At 42.0% G+C, this 18,845-nt stretch overlaps 1 protein-coding gene across 2 annotated transcripts; it reads right to left on the bottom strand.

Moving 5' to 3' along the window:
* Positions 1-4,879: 4,879 nt before the first annotated feature.
* LOC135515747 (diphosphoinositol polyphosphate phosphohydrolase 3-beta-like) lies at positions 4,880-15,582 on the bottom strand. Of its 2 annotated transcripts, none has more exons than XM_064939452.1 (5): positions 15,159-15,582; positions 10,593-10,703; positions 9,123-9,167; positions 8,770-8,857; positions 4,880-7,494 (listed from the first exon to the last, which is right to left on the bottom strand). In XM_064939452.1, the coding sequence occupies exons 1-5, from the start codon at positions 15,252-15,254 to the stop codon at positions 7,310-7,312; spliced, it is 525 nt and encodes a 174-aa protein (XP_064795524.1). In that variant the 5' UTR covers positions 15,255-15,582; the 3' UTR covers positions 4,880-7,309. The 2 variants fall into 2 exon arrangements, with proteins under 2 accessions (XP_064795524.1, XP_064795525.1); XM_064939453.1 differs by having other exon boundaries at positions 8,770-8,854.
* Positions 15,583-18,845: the final 3,263 nt, after the last annotated feature.

Below are 18,845 nucleotides of genomic sequence, written 5' to 3'. Positions count from 1 at the left end.
TTTTTATATTGGTTAGTTAGTCTAGCGCGCAGCTATCTAATCATGGTCGAATTATGACACGCCCCCATTGATCATCAGGTATCATATAAAATCTTCAAACATGTCTCCACCCTATGGCGAAATGTAAAAACATTGCAGGAAATTGTCTGTAAAACTGTAAATGTTTCTCTCTGCCCAACCTGGTCTCAGAGCATTTTGTATTATTATGTATGTAAATTCGAGACATTCCATTTATTATGAGTTTAGTATGGTATGTATTAACTTGTGGATGTCCATCATCCATTTCGTATATGTTACAAATGACAATTCGTATGAAACTAATTTGCTAAACTTATGGTATGTTATGCATTCCTGGCTGATGTTAACTAGGTGGCTCACACTAGCTAGGCTGGGGGTTAGCGGAAGGGTTAGCTAACATGCAAAGTAGTTGAAAAGTTGCTAAAGTTATACGCCCACCCATCCACCCCGACCAACCATCCTCCTTTTGTTCTTATATAATCATACAATACCAAGTATAACATATCATACTAATTTGAGTGCCTCAGATATACATTCACAATGTAACATCTAGCCTGAGATTAGGCTGCTCCATTGAAAAAAATAGCAGAATTGCATGAAATCAGTTATACAATTGCAAAAATCTTCTCTCTGGCCCAGGGCAAAATGTGTAGAATTGCAGGAAATTAACTCAAACTTTAATTTTCTCTTTGCTGTCAAGAGGGGGGGGGCTGCTAAAATGTTTTGCTTGCAAGGTGGGGGGGACAACTTCACTTAAGACCCCAAAATGCTAGGGCCAGAACTGACTGCACTTGTGAGTTGGCAAACCACTGCAGCGTCAAATTTATTTATTCATTTTTTTGGGGGCCCCCCCCCATCAACATTGCCCATCCCTGTTGTAGATAGCTGGTTCCCAACCTTTTTCGGTTACTGTACCACCAACTGGATTTTGTTGTGCCCGTAATACCCTGAAGCACCCCCTCGTGCATTTTACCAGCAGGCCTATGGTCTCTGAGTATTCTCAAGTACCCCCTGTAGATAGGCCAAGTACCCCCAGGGCTCCTAGTACCCGTGGTTGGGAACCAATTGTGCAGAATTTCTGGAAATGTATATATTTTTTTGCCATTGTTTCCATGTACTATCCAATCATTTATGATATACAACACCTGTATCACACCTGTCAATTACTAATACCATTTGAATCTCACAAAGTCACACTTTATGATTTCTATACAACAGTTGGGTAGTTCTGTGTAATAATTGAATGTAATGTTCCCAAGCATGTGATGTGTGTGTTGTGTGTCAAGTTGGGTACTGTGACAAATATCAAGCATATTAGTGCAAATGGATAAAACAAGTATTTTATTAAACTAATATTATTGATGATAACACGTGTTACAGGCAAGACCATTCACCTCACTGTGTAATAGCTGTCTACATTTTCATTAAAGGAGGTGTTCCCAGTGCAGTACGGTACTAAGTATGACACAGCACTGCAGATTCTGGTGTGGGAGTTCTTCTCCAGACTGGAGGAGCTGCTGCCGGTGCCCAGCTTTACACAGGTACTGAAATGACTGCATCTTCATCCTATCAATTCAAATGTGAAAAATGTTGTGTTTACAGTTATGAATGAATAAACCCCCTTTAATAAATGGACTGAACATTGACATGTTTTCAGTGGGTATGAGATATGGGTTGATTTGGGAGTGGACTGCACTCTCCTTTTCCATTTTAACTTTACGTTTGCCTCTCTCACCCTCAGACAGCATCTTGTCTCCGCCTTGCCTCCTCTGACCTGGAGGAGTGTGTTCAGTCTGTCTCTGACCCTGATTACCCGAAGACACTGCTACAGCATCAAATACACCTGGGACACCTTAACAGAGGTAGGCAGCCTTCAGGTTATCCATACTGAACAAAAATATAAATGCAACATGCAACAATTTCAAAGATTTTACTGAGTTACAGTTCATATCAGGATATCAGTCAATTAAAATAAATTCATTAGGCCTATGAATTTCACATGACTGGGAATACAGATGTGCATATGTTGGTCACAGATACCTTCAAAAAAAAGTAGGGCCTTGGATCAGAAAACCAGTCAGTATCTGGTGTGACCACCATTTGCCTCATGCAGTGTGACAACTCCTTTGCATAGAATTGATCAGGCTGTTGATTGTGGCCTGTGGAACGTTGTCTTACTCCTCTTCAATGGCTGTGCAAAGTTGCTGGGTATTGGCAGAAACTGGAATATGGTGTCATACATGTTGATCCAGAGCATCCCAAACGTGCTCAATGGGTGACATGTCTGCTGAGTATGCAGGCCATGGAAGAACTGGGCCATTTTCAGCTTCCAGGAATTAAGTACAGCTTATCCCTGCCCATACCCTAATCCAAGGAGGGGCAAAGTACTTCAATCTGGCCCGCGAGACATATTTTAAATATATTTATTTATTTATTTATTTTGTATTTTTTTCTCCCCAACAGGCGAAGGTTGAGAGCCGTGCGTCCTCCAAAACACGACTCAGCCAAGCCGCACTGCTTTTTGACACAATGCCCGATTAACCCAGAAGCACAAATGTGTCAGGGGAAACACCGTACACCTGGCGACCGTGTCAGCGTGCATGCACCTGGCCTGCCACAGGAATCGCTAGAGCGCAATGGGACAAGGACATCTCGGCCTGCCAAACCCTCTCCTAACCCGGACGATGCTGAGCCAATTGTGTGCCGCCTCATGGGTCTCCCAGTCACGGCCAGCTGTGAGACAGCCTGGTATCAAACCCGGGTCTGTAGTGACGCCTTAGACCGCTGCGCCACTCAGGAGACCCACCAAGGGGAACATTAAATTCTCTGGCAACAGCTCTGGTGGACATTCCTGCAGTCAGCATGCCAATTGCACGCTCCTTCAAAACTTGAGACATCTATGGCATTGTGTTGTGTGACAAAACTGCACATTTTAGAGTGGCTTTTTATTGTCACCAGCACAAGGTGCACCTGTGTGATGATCATTCTGTTTAATCAGCTTCTTGATATGCCACACCTGTCAGGTGGATGGATTATCTTGGCAAATGAGAAATGGTCACCCACAGGGATGTTAGCTTTTTGTGCGTATGGAACATTTCTTGGGTATTTTTTCATTTCATGAAACATGGGACCAACACTACAGTCGTGGCCAAAAGTTTTGAGAATGACACAAATATTGATTTTCACAACGTTTGCTGCCTCAGTGTCTTTAGATATTTTTGTCAGATGTTACTATGTAATACTGAAGTATAATTACAAGCATTTCATAAGTGTCAAAGGACTTTATTGACAATTACATGAAGTTGATGCAAAGAGTCAATATTTGCAATATTGACCCTTCTTGGCAAGGTGCTCCATCATGCTGGAAAAGGCATTGTTCGTCACCAAACTGTTCCTGGATGGTTGGGAGAAGTTGCTCTCGGAGGATGTGTTGGTACCACTCTTTATTCATGGCTGTGTTCTTAGGCAAAATTGTGAGTGAGCCCACTCCCTTGGCTGAGAAGCAACCCCACACATGAATGGTCTCAGGATGCTTTACTGTTGGCATGACACAGGACTGATGGTAGCGCTCACCTTGTCTTCTCCGGACAAGCTTTTTTCCGGATGCAACAAACAATCCGAAAGGGGATTCATCAGAGAAAATGACTTTACCCCAGTCCTCAGCAGTCCAATCCCTGTACCTTTTGCAGGATATCAGTCTGTCCCTGATGTTTTTCCTGGAGAGAAGTGGCTTCTTTGCTGCCCTTCTTGACACCAGGCCATCCTCCAAAAGTTTTCACCTCACTGTGCGTGCAAATGCACTCACACCTGCCTGCTGCCATTGCTGAGCAAGCTCTGTACTGGTGGTGCCCCGATCCCACAGCTGAACCAACTTTAGGAGACGGTCCTAGCGCTTGCTGGACTTTCTTGGCCGCCCTGAAGCCTTCTTCACAACAGTTGAACCGCTCTCCTTGAAGTTCTTGATGATGCGATAAAGGGTTGATTTAGGTGCAATCTTGCTGGCAGCAATATCCTTGCTTGTGAAGCCCTTTTTGTGCAAAGCAATGTTGACTGTATACGTTTCCTTGCAGGTAACCATGGTTGACAGAGGAAGAACAATAATTCCAAGCACCACCCTGCTTTTAGAGCTTCCCGTCTGTTATTCAAACTCAATCAGCATGACAGAGTGATCTCTAGCCTTGTCCTCGTCAAACCTCACACTTGTGTTAACGAGAGAATCACTGACATGCTGGTCTTTTGTGGCAGGGCTGAAATGCAGTGGAAATGTTTTTGGGGGATTCAGTTTATTTGCATGGCAAAGAGGGAGTTTGCAATTAATTGCAATTAATCTGATCACTCTTCATAACAGTACATGCAAATTGCCATCATACAAACTGAGGCAGCAGACTGTGAAAATTAATATTTTTGTCATTCTCAAAACTTTTGGCCACGACTGTACATGTTTTGTTTATATTTTTCCTCAGTGTACATGGTAGTTACATGAGCAGACACCTTACTATAAAGCACTTTGTGATGTCTGATGTAAAAAGGGCTTTATAAATAGTTTTTTTTTAAACTTAATTTTCATTTCATTGGGCTGCAGCTTATCATTTTTTCAACAACCTTAAAAATATTGAAGGCCAGTATGTCTCATGCACCCCTCCTAAGTGCCCTGGAGCAGTCATCTTGTGTCCGTTTCCATGCATCCTTGTGGACGTCCTGTTCTATGCTGTCTTTTTATTGGAAAACAAACACAAAGTAACACCTGACCCACCCACTAACACCACCCTCACACAAACATGCACCAACAATGTACCAAAAGACTGGAGAAACACTGAGCAAAATGAGTAGATTCAGTACAGACATTACAGACAGGCTGGAGTCATGTAATTCCCTTTTAATTCATTATTATTCCAAACAGAATAGTCTTCAATCCACTTTATCCAATTTCACTGTTCATATGATCATAAAGGAAATTCTGTTTGCATTGATAAACTAGTGAGTGCTTCAAGACACCCTAGTGAGAGAGTGCCTGGAACTAAGTTGATCAACACACATTCACAGCAGTCCCCCACCCACCCATTATACAGGGACTGTTTAGTGTCAGTAATAAGGGACCATGGGGGTAATTCATTCAAAATAAAACTACAGCTGCTGTACATTTGCCACTTTTTCTCCGCAATACATTTTAAAAAAGGTCCTCGCAATTCAGAACAAATAGCATTAATGTCCTTTACTTTCCTTCCTGAATGTAGTGTACCAGTATGCATCAATCCAATCTCCATAAATTGTTATATCCATAAAGAAATACAACTGGTTAAAGATGATAGTTTCATGAATAACCATGTATTTTTTTAAATCCTAATGAATATTACCAAATATTATCATGTATTAGACATGGATAGAGTAAGTAGATTTTGACTTTATCATTCTGCCTGGCCAATTATATCAAACATTTGTCATTGGCACAGGATCGATATGTATTTGTCACATAGACACAATGTATGCAACAAACAACGCATGTAGTCTGACCAAGTGGCAGACATTATCCAATGACAGGTTTTATAGAAGGGCTGGACCAGCCAGATGACTGTCCAATCAGACAGGACGGTGAAATCTTTTCATGCAACAGATTTTAAGAAGGGTCAATATCAAACTCACAATAGATCCCACCTTCATCTGTTTAACCCTTTCTTCGGTTATTTACTGGCCCCTAAACACTCCCTCCCAAAAAACTGCTTTGATAAAGCATGAGCACAAATTAAAACAAGCATTATCCACAATGGCAGACCTTGGTCAAGTACACATGTAAAATACAGTGCACTTGATTTAGCTTGCCTAGTAAAATGTAACCAGTGGAATAATCCCAAAGTACAAACTCCGCCCACCCTACAATACCTCAAGTATTTGAAAGTTGACATACTGGTATGTGTTTGACAATGTCTGCCTCAGAGGGGTATTCTTGTGATAAAATGAATGCTGGGAGTCTGAGTGAGATAGTGGTTGAGTGATAAGATTAAAAAGTGAAACTACTTATGTTTGTGTAATCTCCAGTAAAGCACTACAATTTACAAGTGTGTTCTCAACTATAATATCTCTCATTCATGTCCATTGTAAGAACATTTCCATGTGTCGTCCCACCATGAATCTAACATGGGAAGCACTCATTTCCATTCCCTCTTCGTTGTTCCATGTCATCTCATCTCTGTTCTCAGGTGGAACTGAAAGGAGGACATTTTTTACCGTCACACCTTCACTACATGGTACAGCGTTTTTTTTTTTTACATCATTAGAAAAACAATCGCAAATATGGAGGAGAAAAGTTCATATGGTTGCATTTCTGTTAACCAGACACACAACTCTACACTTCTCTGCAGCAAGTATTTACAGGTCCCCTGTGTGGGGGGGTTCAATGCTCATTCAGCGGTCAGACAAGATGCTCAACTGTGGATTAAGGTACATTATCTCAGCACTGAGGAGACATCGTTTGTGGCAATTGAATGAAATGTAGATATTATATTAAAGAGGGCCTGCCTTCAACTAGTAAAGAGACTCTTATGACTCTTAGGTCATATATGGGGCGGGCGTTAATTATTAAATTAGTATATCAAATTATTGTTATTCATGATCATGCTAGATGGAGAAAAAAAACTGATGACAATCAAGGCAACACAATTAAAGGCAATTAAATGTGAAATGCTCCCTATAAGAAATACAAAATGTGTTGTTTTTACAACTAAACTTGAAGTAGGGAAACAATTACTGAGGTGAACGGGGAGGGACAATAGTGAGCCCTTGTCTTCTGCCCACACAGTATGGTACTACTTGAAGTAGGTAAACAGTCATATTTTTGAGCTGTAGTTTGTTTGTACAGGTTAAACACCAGCCAAAGGGAATCTGACACCGTACTAAGACATCCTTCCAGTGCTCGTCCAACTGAGGTAGCATCTCTTTGTTGTCAACACTGCTCCAGCTCCCGAGGTCCAGTGACACTGCCATTTTCCATCCTATTGTCAGCCAATGACCCCTTTTCTGTGGCAGCCATGTTGTGTGATTTACTTAATTATGGAAGAAAATAACAATACAATTGACCCCAATAGAACATTCTTAAAGACGTTACTGAAAGGCATTCCTTAACTGAATCATCCAGACACAGTTCCAAGTATGGCTTTGGTTTGTCCAAGTATACAGACATTTACATACATGTGGCGTGAGCCGTGACTCTGAGGATTCGTATATTCATGCAAAATGTCCGTTTTCAGTGTATCTGTACAGGTAGAAGAAAGTTCATAGGTGTGGGAAGGGGCCAGTCCTATCTGCGCGTGGGGGGGCCGTAACGGGGGAAGTTGTCATTAGGGGGCTGGCTGGGGAGCAGGGAGTTCCCATTAGTTGGAGAGCAGCTGAGATGAAGCCGCTTCAAGTACTCAGCGTGGTCCGGCTTGTGGTGCTGCAGGACTTTAATGGCTTCGTCCACTGTGAACCACTCCCGTTTACGACCTGCAGGGGGAGACAGAGACAAAGTGTGAATTACTCCTTTTATTGACCACCAGGGGGGGCAAGTAGTGGACGTTACACACCAACCACCTGAAGGCGGCATTGTCATTTTGAAATTGAATATTGTTAAGGGTTTCATAAAAATTATTTGAACCAGAGACCTTTTGGTCACTGGCCCAAAGCGCTTAATACTTGCTAGTCGCCAAAGTTCCAGAGCATGTTTTTAATACAGTCCCAGTAACCAATCAGCATTCAGAACTACTGGGGTTTTCCACATGAACTTAGTGTGACATTTGCCCTTTGAGGGGTGGGGATCTTCTCACAAAGATATGGGATCTGGATCAACCCCATGTGTCACTGTCAATAAAATATTCTGGTATCCCCTTACCAATCTGCAAACATGCCCAACGTTTGTCATCTAAACATTCAAAATGCCCCTATTAATTTCAACCTACCAAAAGTCTTGTGAAGGGTGCTAATAGCCATTTTGAATACATGTTTCCAGAATAGATGTTATCAGAATACATTGATTATCTCTAACAACAGCGACAGTGTTATTGCGTGAAGATGAGGCCATAGACATGAACTCATTTAAAGGAAAGGTCAATCACAGTGGCATGCTTTCACAACATTCTTTTTGAGGAACAAGTTGTAGCCCATGTTTGGTAATCCTGTGTTAACAGGAATGAGTACTATTAGTGCAAAGGAACATATATTGGCGCGGTTAAGTTGGTAAACAAAAACGAAATAAATACTTGAGACTGATATACTGCCTATTGTAAGATCTATAAGGACTGAAAGCTCCAGCCACTCAGGAAAAAGACGGATGAAGTCTAAAGGATGATTAATGGATTTCAGAGGTCAGGTCACATTGTTCAGTGCAGTCAGTGGTGAGTCACGGTCTGTTTGGGAAGGCCTGGGATAGATGACCTGCAAGTTCATATTTTACTCTACCTTTGACCAGCTATTTTAGTCCACCTCTCCAAAGCCAGCAGGCTGGTGTGATTTAGCTGTTAGCAGCATAAGTTGAGTCTTAATCAGCCACTTTGGAATTGATGTGTTTTGACTCCAAACTTTAGATTAGGTGAAGCCGGATATTATTGGAAAAATATTGAACTTGTTTGTTGCTTGTTTTCTGCAATCCCAGGCCTTTTAGTCAGTGAGTGGGATTTCATTATTTAGTCTGTGAGGCCTGTTGATACTGGCAACATCCTTCCTGGTAAAACAGATTATTATACTAGACATTGAAGTCCTGATGTCATGTGACCATAAACTCACCTATGTTGACCGAGTCCTCCCATGCTTCCAATGTCTCCGTCACGGTCAATACGTAAACGTACGTTCGGTGCTTTCGGTCTTGATTCTGCTGTAAAGTTAAAAAGACTACATTTGAAAATTCAGGTTGGAAGAGCCTCTACCTGTGGCACCTCAAGAAAAAACAGCTGCTTTCAGAGGGTGCCCATGCTTTAGGGTAGTTTATCAACCCTTGACTATGCATCAACCAAATCCACTCATTTTCTATTCTTGAATTTCATTCATGTGACAACTTACACAAGAGAGCAATGACAGTTGTTCAAGGAGTAAAAATGTAACTGTCTTATAATTACTGTCAGCCCAGAGTCCCACCTTACCTCAAACACACCTAGGAGACGTCCCAACTTGCCTTTCACTCCTGCCTGGTGGGAGAGAGAAGAGAGGCATTAGGGGGATGTGAGATGACCGTATTGGGCCTATGGCTATTTGACAAACCAAAACACTTGTTTTAGATTAAAAAGGAAAGTAGAGAAATCCCAATTCTTGACAATACTGTGTGGGGGTTTTAGTATGAAAACCTTTGACTGGAGTTAGGAGTGTGTGTTAAGATGTGAAGTGTGTGTGTGTGTTAAGATGTGAAGTGTGTGTGTGTGTGTGTGTGTTAAGATGTGAAGTGTGTGTGTGTGAGAGAGAGAGAGAGAGATAGAGAGAGAGAGAGAGAGAGAGAGAAGAGAGAAAGAGAGAGAGAGAGAGAGAGATGTGATTGAATATCACAACACAAATCCACCCAGTCCTGCTGTATATTTAGAGGTCAAAATCTGAGAGGTTACTGTTTCCAAAAAGACACATGACCAACCCCCCATTCCCCTTCCTTCCCCTTTATCAATCTTCACAAAGTATCTGCCCACATCCACTGGACAGGCTTTGGGACCTGTGAATGTGCTGGAATCCAGTAGGGAGCCAAGTACGTCAGGTTTCCCCACCAGCTGGACCTTTGGAATACCACGAGCTCCTCAGTCACTACCCAAACCAAATCCTTCTGAACCCTTTCTATACAAACCCACCTTGGACCCACCAAAATGTACCTCCCAATTCTGTCATGTTATAAGAGAGTTCCCGTCACCCACAATCCTTGCATACATCAAGTCTCTCAGAGCTGAACCCTTTAGCTGTGAAGCCACTTCGGAGAAAACATGATGTGAAGTGCCATTGAGACATCCCAGGAGATCGACAAGATCAGTCACATGCAACAAGGAAGGCAGTGGTGAATTATAGAGGGTGTCTCTATCTATCTCATAGTGTATATGAGAATATTTCGGGCCTACAGACATTCCTGCACGTTGCCTTTAAATGACCAATCAGGGGGCAGAGATTGATACTCATATAGATGACATGATCACTACATGACTTGAAGCCAGAGTTTACAACTAACACATTACAATAGTCTCACCCATCGCTAAAAGGCATGTTCTTTACAGACAAATCCATGAATGACCATCAGATCAATGTGTGTTTTGTGCGTGCATATAGCTATTAGTTACACACCCACTTTGTGATTCTTTTCAATTTCATCATCACTGATGATTATGGTGATGATTGATTGGATTAAAGTAAAGATCCAATCAATCTGAATGTGATATTGTTTTTGTGCATCTCTGAGCGATGCTCTATCGACTCCCAGGTCATTCTTTAATTTTTATGTGTATCTGAAAAGCTTTTGCATCATATGAAAACATGAAATGACCCCGGGAACTGATACAACATCACTCAGAGATGCACAAAAACAATATAACATTCAGAATGATTGGATCTTTCCTGTATATGATGATGATGACAGGTGAACTCACCTCTTCAAACACCTCTCTGACCGCTGCACCACAGGGCTCCTCCTCCGGCTCCATCCCTCCACCTGGGACAATCCACTGGTCCGGATGCCGACTGCTGCTCACCAGCAACACCTGGAAGAGAAAACACAATAGCTCTGTGAGTCCAGCTCCACCGCAGGGCCCTCTGCTCCACCACAGGGCCCTCTGCTCCACCACAGGGCCCTCTGCTCCACCTTGGCTGATCGATTGACCCAGATCAGGTCCTTTTTGGGCGCATCGAAGCAGGTGCCTGAGCTTAAATTACACCACAGTCTGCCATGTACAACGATCCGTACAGATTGAATGAGCATGTATCTGCATTTTCATGATGCAATACACACACACACACCTTGCACTCATGATCTATGGGGCTCATAGTTGCTCAGTTGTCTCTCACCATGCCAAGGAAACATCCAACTCAAGTCAGTTGAATACGACATATGACAGTGATGCAGCGTCAGAAGCAGCTTGTGTGGCTTTCACCTTCCATCTTTTCCCCATCCAGACCCCTCTATACAGGACCAGTGTGTCAGCCTGACAACCATGTAATATCAGCTAGTAGCTTGGCTTTGACACTCCTCTGTGCTGCTCTAATGGGATTGTGGGATTGCTGGAGCAGACTTGTTGTGGTCCGAGCCTGGAGCCAGGAAGTGACAAGTCAAGTGGTCAAGAGAGGCCACCCAGTGGATACGGCACGTATCACCCTTCCACTCTGGGTCACCATGTCATGTTCCCGGACCTTAACTGAGCCGACATCTCATCTGGCTCGTCCCGGGCTAAGAGGGGAAGGAGGGTGGACAGGGAGTGGGACGGTTAGCTATATTTACGGGCGCCACATACAGATGAGGGGATCCAACTGGGGTAGACCAGACTGTCTGCTTAGTACCCTACATTATAAAGCCATAAACCATGGAGATAGAATGAACCGACTAACCTATTTATAACAGACTGCTAGTGCTTCAGAATGTGAGTGTACGTGTGTGTACACAAGTGTGTGTGTGTGTTGGGGGGGTACTGTCTGTGTTTATATATGGGGGTGGGGCACCGCTGTGGGCCTTTTGCAAATATGTTTTTGGGGGCAAGGCTTTAAGCAGCTCAGGGATGTCACTGTGTTTGACAGTGTCTCCCGTGGAGTTTACAATACAAATCTAGCTAGACTACATGCTGCCAGTGTTATTTTTTCTTCACTTTTAAGTCCTATCTTTTCTATTTCTTTCTCAAAATGTGGTTGGATATGAACTGTTACGAATTTAACTAATTCCAGGAAAGACATAAAGGTTGTCAGCACCTCATACAAATTCATGCAATATACAAAACAATGTGCATGTAATTTATGTCAACAGCTTAGGCTAACAAGGTATGTCCCACAGAAAAATCATGGCACTGAGGAACACTCGGCACAGCGAGGAGCAAAACGCCACACCAACATATTAGATAGGTCAAAGGTCAGGTGCAGATGGAGGGGGGGGGGCAAAGGGAATAGAGCAGCGTCTCCCAGCGAGATTCCAGTGTGTTTTGTAAGCCTGCTAAAAGGGCCAGGAATCTCAGGGAGGAAATAAACACCTACTTTCTCGGAGGAGCAACACTGTGGCTGTCAAATAAACCAGTGTCCCACATGCCAGCCTACGGAGGGTTGGCGTTTTAGACGGGACTATTTCAATGCATTAGGAGAGTGGTTAGTCATAACCAAAATAGACGTATGAAGTCAACACACGGAAGTTTGCTGACCCTTGTTTTACACCAAATACACCTACTTTCAGCCTAGTCGGTATAAGAAAACAAAGCCCAACTATATGCCAATTCCAGACCACACACATTCAATACAGCTTTAACTCCTATCTAGCAATGTACAAGTAGGGCAACATCATTTGCCTAGTAATAGGCTACCCTTTAGTCCATCCAGACCAACAATAAACCGTACTTCAACTTTGCCAAGTGTCAACAAACCCTTAGTCTTGTAGTGACACAGTGGACTGAAAAGACACAATGTACTGTAATACAGTCTCAGGGAGACACCTATTAACAGACCGCTCCTACCTGCCGGCATGAACGCTCTTCTAGTCTCTACTGTTGTTGGAGGCAAATGACCCACCCACTGGCCCTGAGGGATGTCATGTTCCTGTTTTCCCTTGATGGACTTTAAACCTTGTCACTGAACACCTGACCCAGGGGGTTCCTCTTTCTCCTTTTCCATTCCTTAAACAAAGAGTTCCTATTAACCAGGAGAAGCTACATTTTTGTTCCATCTCCACAAAGGGGACTGAGATTTGATTGCTGAGATCTGACCAAAGCAGGTTGAGACAAGGTCTTGAGATATAGATAGGCCACAATCCTTCAGGGGTTCAACAGAATGGGATTGGCACAAAGAGGTGGCATTGGCATAGACAGTATTGGCCACGCAGGAGCCACAGAGGCTTTTCTCCTATTCAGGCTTAACGAGTTCATGCAAGTGCGACAGAGTAGCTGGACAGTCCCAGAGCAAACTCTGTAAAGATGATCCTGGGGATGGGCTCTATACATTACAACAGCTCAGTATAACAGTTGAACAGACACAGGCAAAGCATTTCTTGACCGAACAATACCCTTGACCAGAGACACAGGTGGGTGATTGAAGATGGTCTCCATTTGTTCCACCACAGGTATCTTAAATATTAAAACAAGCTAACATATTACACAAAGGTTTGCTTGTTTTATAGTATTACACATGAAATGTCAGCAACAAGATTGTATGTGTAGGTAATTACTAATGTTAATAAATACTTCACAAGTAAAAATCAAAGGGGAGATTGGAATGCAGCATTGAGACTGAGATTGGGCAGTCTCATTAATATAACTCAGTGAGAAAGCCTTCCAGCTGCTCTACCACAATGCAATGTGCCTATGGCACGGACACACCTACACACAGCAAACTGATATATCTCTATTCCTTGTTCCTGAAAGAACCGGCTATACATGAGGGAGAGAACAAGGCTCCCGCAGTTTAAGGGACAACAGTTTCTCCTTCAGGCCATCTCTCTCTCTCTCTCTGTGGTACAAATACTTGAGTGCTCTGATAGAGTTCCTAATGACAGACAGATAAAGTCTGCAGCTTATTTATTGCATAACAGTGGTGCAGGGAAGTCAGGGGCTGCAGTGTCTTGAACTGTCTGATACAGATTTGGATTTCTATCAGACAGTACAAATCCAAATGTAGGAGCTGTTCATAAACAAGGCCTGTGGCTCAGTAAGAAATGAAAAGCATCGCCACTTTTACATTAATGACCAACCTTAAGTCTTCTCGACTTTAGTTCATGCACTGAAAAATGACATCATTTGCTTACTAAATCTCCTATGACAACAAATCAGATCAATCCAATTGGATTTGTCACATGCGCAGAATACAACTGGTATAGACTTTACCGTGAAATTAAATTGTAACACATAACAATGGAAAAGGTCCATAGATTTTAGTTATGATAAAGTGGGCCTATTTAACTTGTTACGGTAGTAGGTCTAAGTCATATCTGTATAAATTGTGGCTTTAAACAATTAAATAGGCCTAGGCAGAAACAATTGGAGCATGCTATATTGACTGAAATGACACATGCACAACAGTATAGCCTATTTCATGGAAATAATTGCTTCCCATTTAATAAAATGTAAAAAATGTGTGGAACGAGTCCTATATGTTGCTATAATTTCGGGGAAATTGACTTGGGTAGATTGTCCATTTTGCTAAAACAGACTGTGAACGCTTGCATCATGGTGGTGCGTAGGCTATCACGGTGAAGCCCGTTAAAACACAGAAACTATTACGAGGCATATGTCTAGGACTACAGCAATTTGTTAAAGATGTTCTCTCAAACCAGAAATATACAACAAAGCATTGATTGAGACTACTTTTCACTAGGCTACCTTTGGTTTTAGCCCAGGATACTGAAACCATGTCTTACAAAATGGCCACTTCATCAATAACGCATTTTCATTTCATTTTTATGAGGCAGCAGAGATTATAAAGTGTAAAATGATAACGGTGATATTGTTACTAGTATGCATTAGTACAGTGGTATCGTCATACAATGTAGCAATGGCTGGACTGATGTCCCGCCCGTCAAATGAAACATGCAACAGAGCGCCTCGCCCCCCTCGCTTTGCTCTCAAACTAGCCCAAACTGGATAGCCGCGGGCAGTCACACAACACCACCGAGGATGCATTACTAAAGCCATGGAACGTAGGCCAATAAAAGGCGTATAAATAGACTATAACACTCCTGTGTTTTTTTTGTTTAACATCAAGCCTACATCTCTAATCATTAGGTTTTAAAACCCCGCTGAAGCATTTCTTTCAGACACTGCAAGATAGCCCCCCGCACATCGACATTTTCTGATGAATGAAGTGGTAAAACCACAATGAAAACCTATTTAAGTCTATTACAATAGGCAATTATAGATAAAATATGAACAAGTGTAGGGTATAGCCGAGAACCGTAGTTTGGTTTAAAGACAGGTCATCATCGGTCCCCTTAACTGTCAATGAGAAATATAACCATCTAACGTTAACGTTTATACCTCTTCTTCACGGTCGTTCTTGAAGCACAAGCATGCCGCTCGTTTCTTGAAGCCTTCGCCATCATAAGTTCTGGTCTGGTTCGGCTTGAACTTCATTATGTAGGTTATAACTCTCCTCACCGGGCAGGCAACGAAATCCAGAAAATGAACGAACGAAGAATGAGTCACCAAACCAAGGTTCTGGATGGCGAAGAGAAAACTGGCATATGTGTATCACTGAGGTCCAATAACGCGATATACTGGCAATCTACCCATCGACGATGTATTTTCCCATTCACTCCAATTGCGTTTAGTGCGGTTTTGTCAGGGAATTTCCTCCGTGATGTTGGGTTAATGGATGCAGTTCAGTCCCCCATACCCTCCACTTCTATGTGCAATCTCTTATTTAAGTAGAGTAAGTCGATACTGTACCCTCCTCCGAAGTCCTCCCACCTTAGGTAGTAGACTACAAGGTAGGCTTTGCGCAGTCGCTGACTGTCAATAGACAGAAGGCAACCTAGCGGAGCGCTGTTACGCACATCACCATACGTCTGATGAGGATAGGATAAAAATGTTTGAAAAATCTAGCGTGATTGAACATCTATGCAGTGATCACTCCGTCTGACTTTATGCTTTCTTGAAAAGTAGCCTATCCTGTTTGTTCCATAGGCCCACCCATATGGATAGGTAATCTAGAAAAATAGTACGGTTACAATTTTGAACCCTTAATTAAGCCTATAACTTCATTAGAGTATTTTCTCAATATAAGATGTAATGTGACATATTGCCCTGAAATGTCAGTAGCCAAGGTCTTTAAAAGACTCCTTATAATAGACTCCACTGTTAACCACTGTTTTGGGATTGGGGGTGGTGGAAAAGACGGTTTCTGACCTTCCACTTTTTCTGTATTCACATCAGAAAAATGTAAAAAATAATTTCACAAATAAAGCACTGTCAATTTTATAGCCTGCCTTAGCTGCTCTGTGATGACTATTCATGCTATTGACTGAAAGCAAGTTGGGGATATAGGCCTAGTCTAGGTTTGTTCTGTTTATAGCCTATAAAGGAAGGTGGGCCTACTTGAAGAGGTCTATTTATGTGTGTTAATGTATAGTTTTTATGCTATATAAGACAGGTCACACCTACCTTCCCCTCATAGAAAAAGGTTCTATATAGAACCTTTTGGGGGTTTCCATAGATGAAGCAGGCGATATAACCCTTCTTTTTTAAGTGTATATGCATAGCCAAAGACATTTTGTATAGGAGTTCCTCTATCTTAGTCATTGCATTTCACTGTTAGTCTACAGCTGTTGTTTACGTGACAAGTATTTGCTGAGGGTGTTGTCAAAGTAGAAAACAGTAGTAGAAAATTCTTAAATATATTTAAGTCCTGTGTGGCTCAGTCGGTAGAGCATGGCGCTTGCAACGCCAAGCGTCGTGGGTTCGATTCCCGCTGGGGCCACCCATATGTAAAAGTTGTGGCCCCAGCTGACTTGTAAGTCGCTTTGGACAAAAGCGTCTGCTAAATGGGATATATTATATTATTATTATTATTTATATTTCTTAATGGGGAACGTACATTAAAACGTGGCTTGCTGCTTTTGTGTTTCGTTCTCGCGTCCTAATATTGCATATTTCATTAAATTCCATGTAAACATTGAGCCAATGTTTTAGCAACTGTAAATGCAACTTTGTTTTGTTACTTACTGAAACTAGTATTGCATAGCAGTAGAGAAATTGTACAGACTATACATTCAACAACAACTCTACCGGATCCTGAATATTATATTAGTCATTACTGGTACAGGGATCCTTTAGTTGGTATTAAAATACAAAGTCTCCTGTTTTTTCCTCTGCAGAATCTATTATCAATGTTTCGTTAAGAGACCTTTGTCACAACAAAGTGAGATTCACACAAACATCCACATATATGGTATATATACACACCTCTGAGTTCATTCATTGCATCTGTGCTTTGGTGTTGTAACTCTCTGCACCATAAGCGAGAAAAGCATGCAATTGTAAGTGTTAACCCTTCACCTCTAAAGGTTTTGCTCTACCAGTAAGGCCAGTGTTGTCGTCTGTTAACCTGTGTTCTCGTCAAAATTGGAATTCAATGACTGAATCAAAAGAGCTGTTAACTTGATGTACTTTTCTAACTGTATGCCAGCAGGACAAGCATCCTACCTCACACTCTTCATCAAAGAGATGTCACTCACAGAGTATCAGAGTTTTGGAACTGACAACCAGTGTATTGTGATGTGATTGTTTTTAAGAGAGGATAGACTGAATTTAAAGAGAGAAAAATTGATTAGGTCATGGGGTGAGATAGCCTGCTTTTTCTTAACATAATTGATCGTTACAGTTTGAAATGACTAGTCAAAATCTTATCAGGGTCTTACGTCAGATAGAGCAATGATTCCGCCTGCACTGAGCGACGAGGGTCGTGTAGGAGTGACGAAAGGCAATGGGGTAGCCTTTGATGTGCAAAAATCTCATATGAGCGGAATTGCAAAGATGTCAGACTGTGTTGTGGAACACCAAAATAACATATGCCTCAATGCTATCTTCCCTGTCTCAATGGATCTCTACCATCTACCATCTTTCCATAACTTGAATTGGTCTAAAATCCCTTTTCCCAAAATAATAACTTATTTCTACCTCTTTCTCTTACACAAAGTACTGTATATCTCGGTCATTATCTTAGAATAGACAGGGTCTCAAAAGTTAACACTTGCAAAGAATAGACCTGCAGAAACTTCTATACAAAAAGTCAATATCGTCATCTAACCCAAAAGCAGTCATCTACAGCATCATCTTGCCCAAAGTAGAAAGGATATCAACGACCCATAATAATAGCTGCAGTCCAAGTGAGAGAGAGAAGGGGGATTTGATTTCACATGCTTAAAGGATGACAGAAAGATGTGTATGAAGTCACCAGATTTGAACCTCTGCCCATTCCTGTAATCATTCTAATGATAGACACATTTGTTCTCTGCCATCGCCAAGGCAATCACAAAACACACACAGAAACACACACAGCTAGGCTAATCCGACTGTTCTTCATCTATTCTGTCACTTTCCTTGTTTGCTAATGATCCACTCTCTCAGCACAGCCGGCTCGGATTGCCCTTTGTGCCAATTAGAGTTTGAGATGATCAAGTCACTTGCTGTAAGTCCCTTTAAGACAGTATTAAAGGGGAGGTGCTTTGGTCTTTGCATCTCCCAGAATCATGAGGACATGGCCCATTGCCAGTTAATTCTAAGAGCAGCAGGCTCCTGAGCAGCAATAGCACAGCCCCCACCAAGACCCATAAACCTTTCCCTAAAATGTCACATTAGGATATTTACATATGGCTTGTTGAGCAGCATGGGTGTAATGTATAGGTCACTATTACTGCCTGGACAGGTTAAGTGAAAGCTAATGGTCCTGTAAGCATAATTTATCCTATATCACACATCCACACTCTCTCTCACACACACAGGCATGCGCGCCCGCACACACACACACTCAAGCACAAAAGCACACACACACAACTGCTGCAACCAGACTCTTATTTACTATTGCTAATACTGCTAAATTTAAACACTTGTCCCCCAATGCTCACTTCTCTGATAAATGTGTAAATGTTGGACTATAAATCGTGCCTTCCTGTATTATATTTATGCTAAAATGTCTATTCTATTCATCTGAGTCATTTACTTTAT

This window comes from Oncorhynchus masou, chromosome 27 (genome assembly GCF_036934945.1).
Source record: "Oncorhynchus masou masou isolate Uvic2021 chromosome 27, UVic_Omas_1.1, whole genome shotgun sequence".
Taxonomy (NCBI): domain Eukaryota; kingdom Metazoa; phylum Chordata; class Actinopteri; order Salmoniformes; family Salmonidae; genus Oncorhynchus; species Oncorhynchus masou.
This window is presented reverse-complemented; position numbering and strand designations above follow the sequence as displayed.